We start from the raw sequence: 940 nt of genomic DNA on the forward strand, positions 1-940 counted from the left end.
AGCCCCCCCCCCCCTTAAATTTGGTCTCGTTGAATTTGAGACTGGGTGTTATAGAAAAAAATGTTGAACTTGATACTTTGCCATTAAGTTGTTAAATGCTATCTGTGTTTTACACTCAAATACGTAACTTGTCATGAAGCAATATCTTAGAGCTTTATAGGAATCTTTAACCAATGTTTTAAATTTCACGTTTGTGCTATTATTATTATACTTTGACAGGATTGCTTGAAAGAGTTGGAACGAGACATGGAACTCTCCTTTGCTGTTCAGCGAAGTATTGAAAAGTGCTGCGGGATATGTATGGATACCATAATGGAAAAAGAACCACCAAATGAAAGACGATTTGGGATATTAGAGAAATGTAATCACATTTTTTGTCTCAGCTGTATTCGTAAGTGGAGGAGCACCAAACAGTTCTCTTCAAAAATTATCAGGTTTATATTTATTTAACCTAATCAAGGTTTCTCTTAAGATGTTGCAGCAATTTTATAAGTTTAAATTTTGTGGTTTTTATTTAATAGTCTCTGTTAAATAATCAACAGTTTTATACAATTACTGTGTGTATGAAATATAAGTTTTTTTGTATTGATTTAGAGATGATCTGAACAGATGTTTGTGCAAATGTCTTTTCAAGTCCTATCGGGAAAATTTCTTCATTGTAAAAACTATGGTGTTACACTTGTTTAAACCTTCTTTAGTAAATCTAAAGGTATTTGGGTTGGAATCATGTTTAAGACGTACAGAATTGTTACATTTTTTTGGTAATGTAATTTTAGGTTTGTGTGTAGGCTAAATGACGCATCTTGGTAAAAGTGTGCTTAACATTAAAATCATAAATAATGTTCAACATTAAAGTGGTCACTCCTGAGGATGACGTTGTAACGTCGAAACATGTAGAGTCGTCAACTTTTTGAAGGCCATAGATAGGCCTAAATAAAAT

At 32.4% G+C, this 940-nt stretch overlaps 1 protein-coding gene across 3 annotated transcripts in view; it reads left to right on the forward strand.

Annotated features, from left to right (window-relative positions):
- The first annotated feature begins 209 nt into the window (after window positions 1-209).
- LOC106472480 (E3 ubiquitin-protein ligase makorin-1-like) overlaps window positions 210-940 on the forward strand; it is a 12,338-nt gene continuing 11,607 nt past the window's right edge. For all 3 annotated transcript variants that reach the window (XR_002613474.1, XR_002613475.1, XM_013933135.2), the window contains exon 1: window positions 210-434. Coding sequence is in view for 1 of the 3 variants with exons in the window: in XM_013933135.2 (XP_013788589.1) it covers window positions 247-434 (188 nt within the window). In the remaining 2 variants the exon portion in view is untranslated. The remainder of the gene's footprint in view (window positions 435-940) is intronic.

This window comes from Limulus polyphemus, unplaced genomic scaffold (genome assembly GCF_000517525.1).
Source record: "Limulus polyphemus unplaced genomic scaffold, Limulus_polyphemus-2.1.2 Scaffold5366, whole genome shotgun sequence".
Taxonomy (NCBI): domain Eukaryota; kingdom Metazoa; phylum Arthropoda; class Merostomata; order Xiphosura; family Limulidae; genus Limulus; species Limulus polyphemus.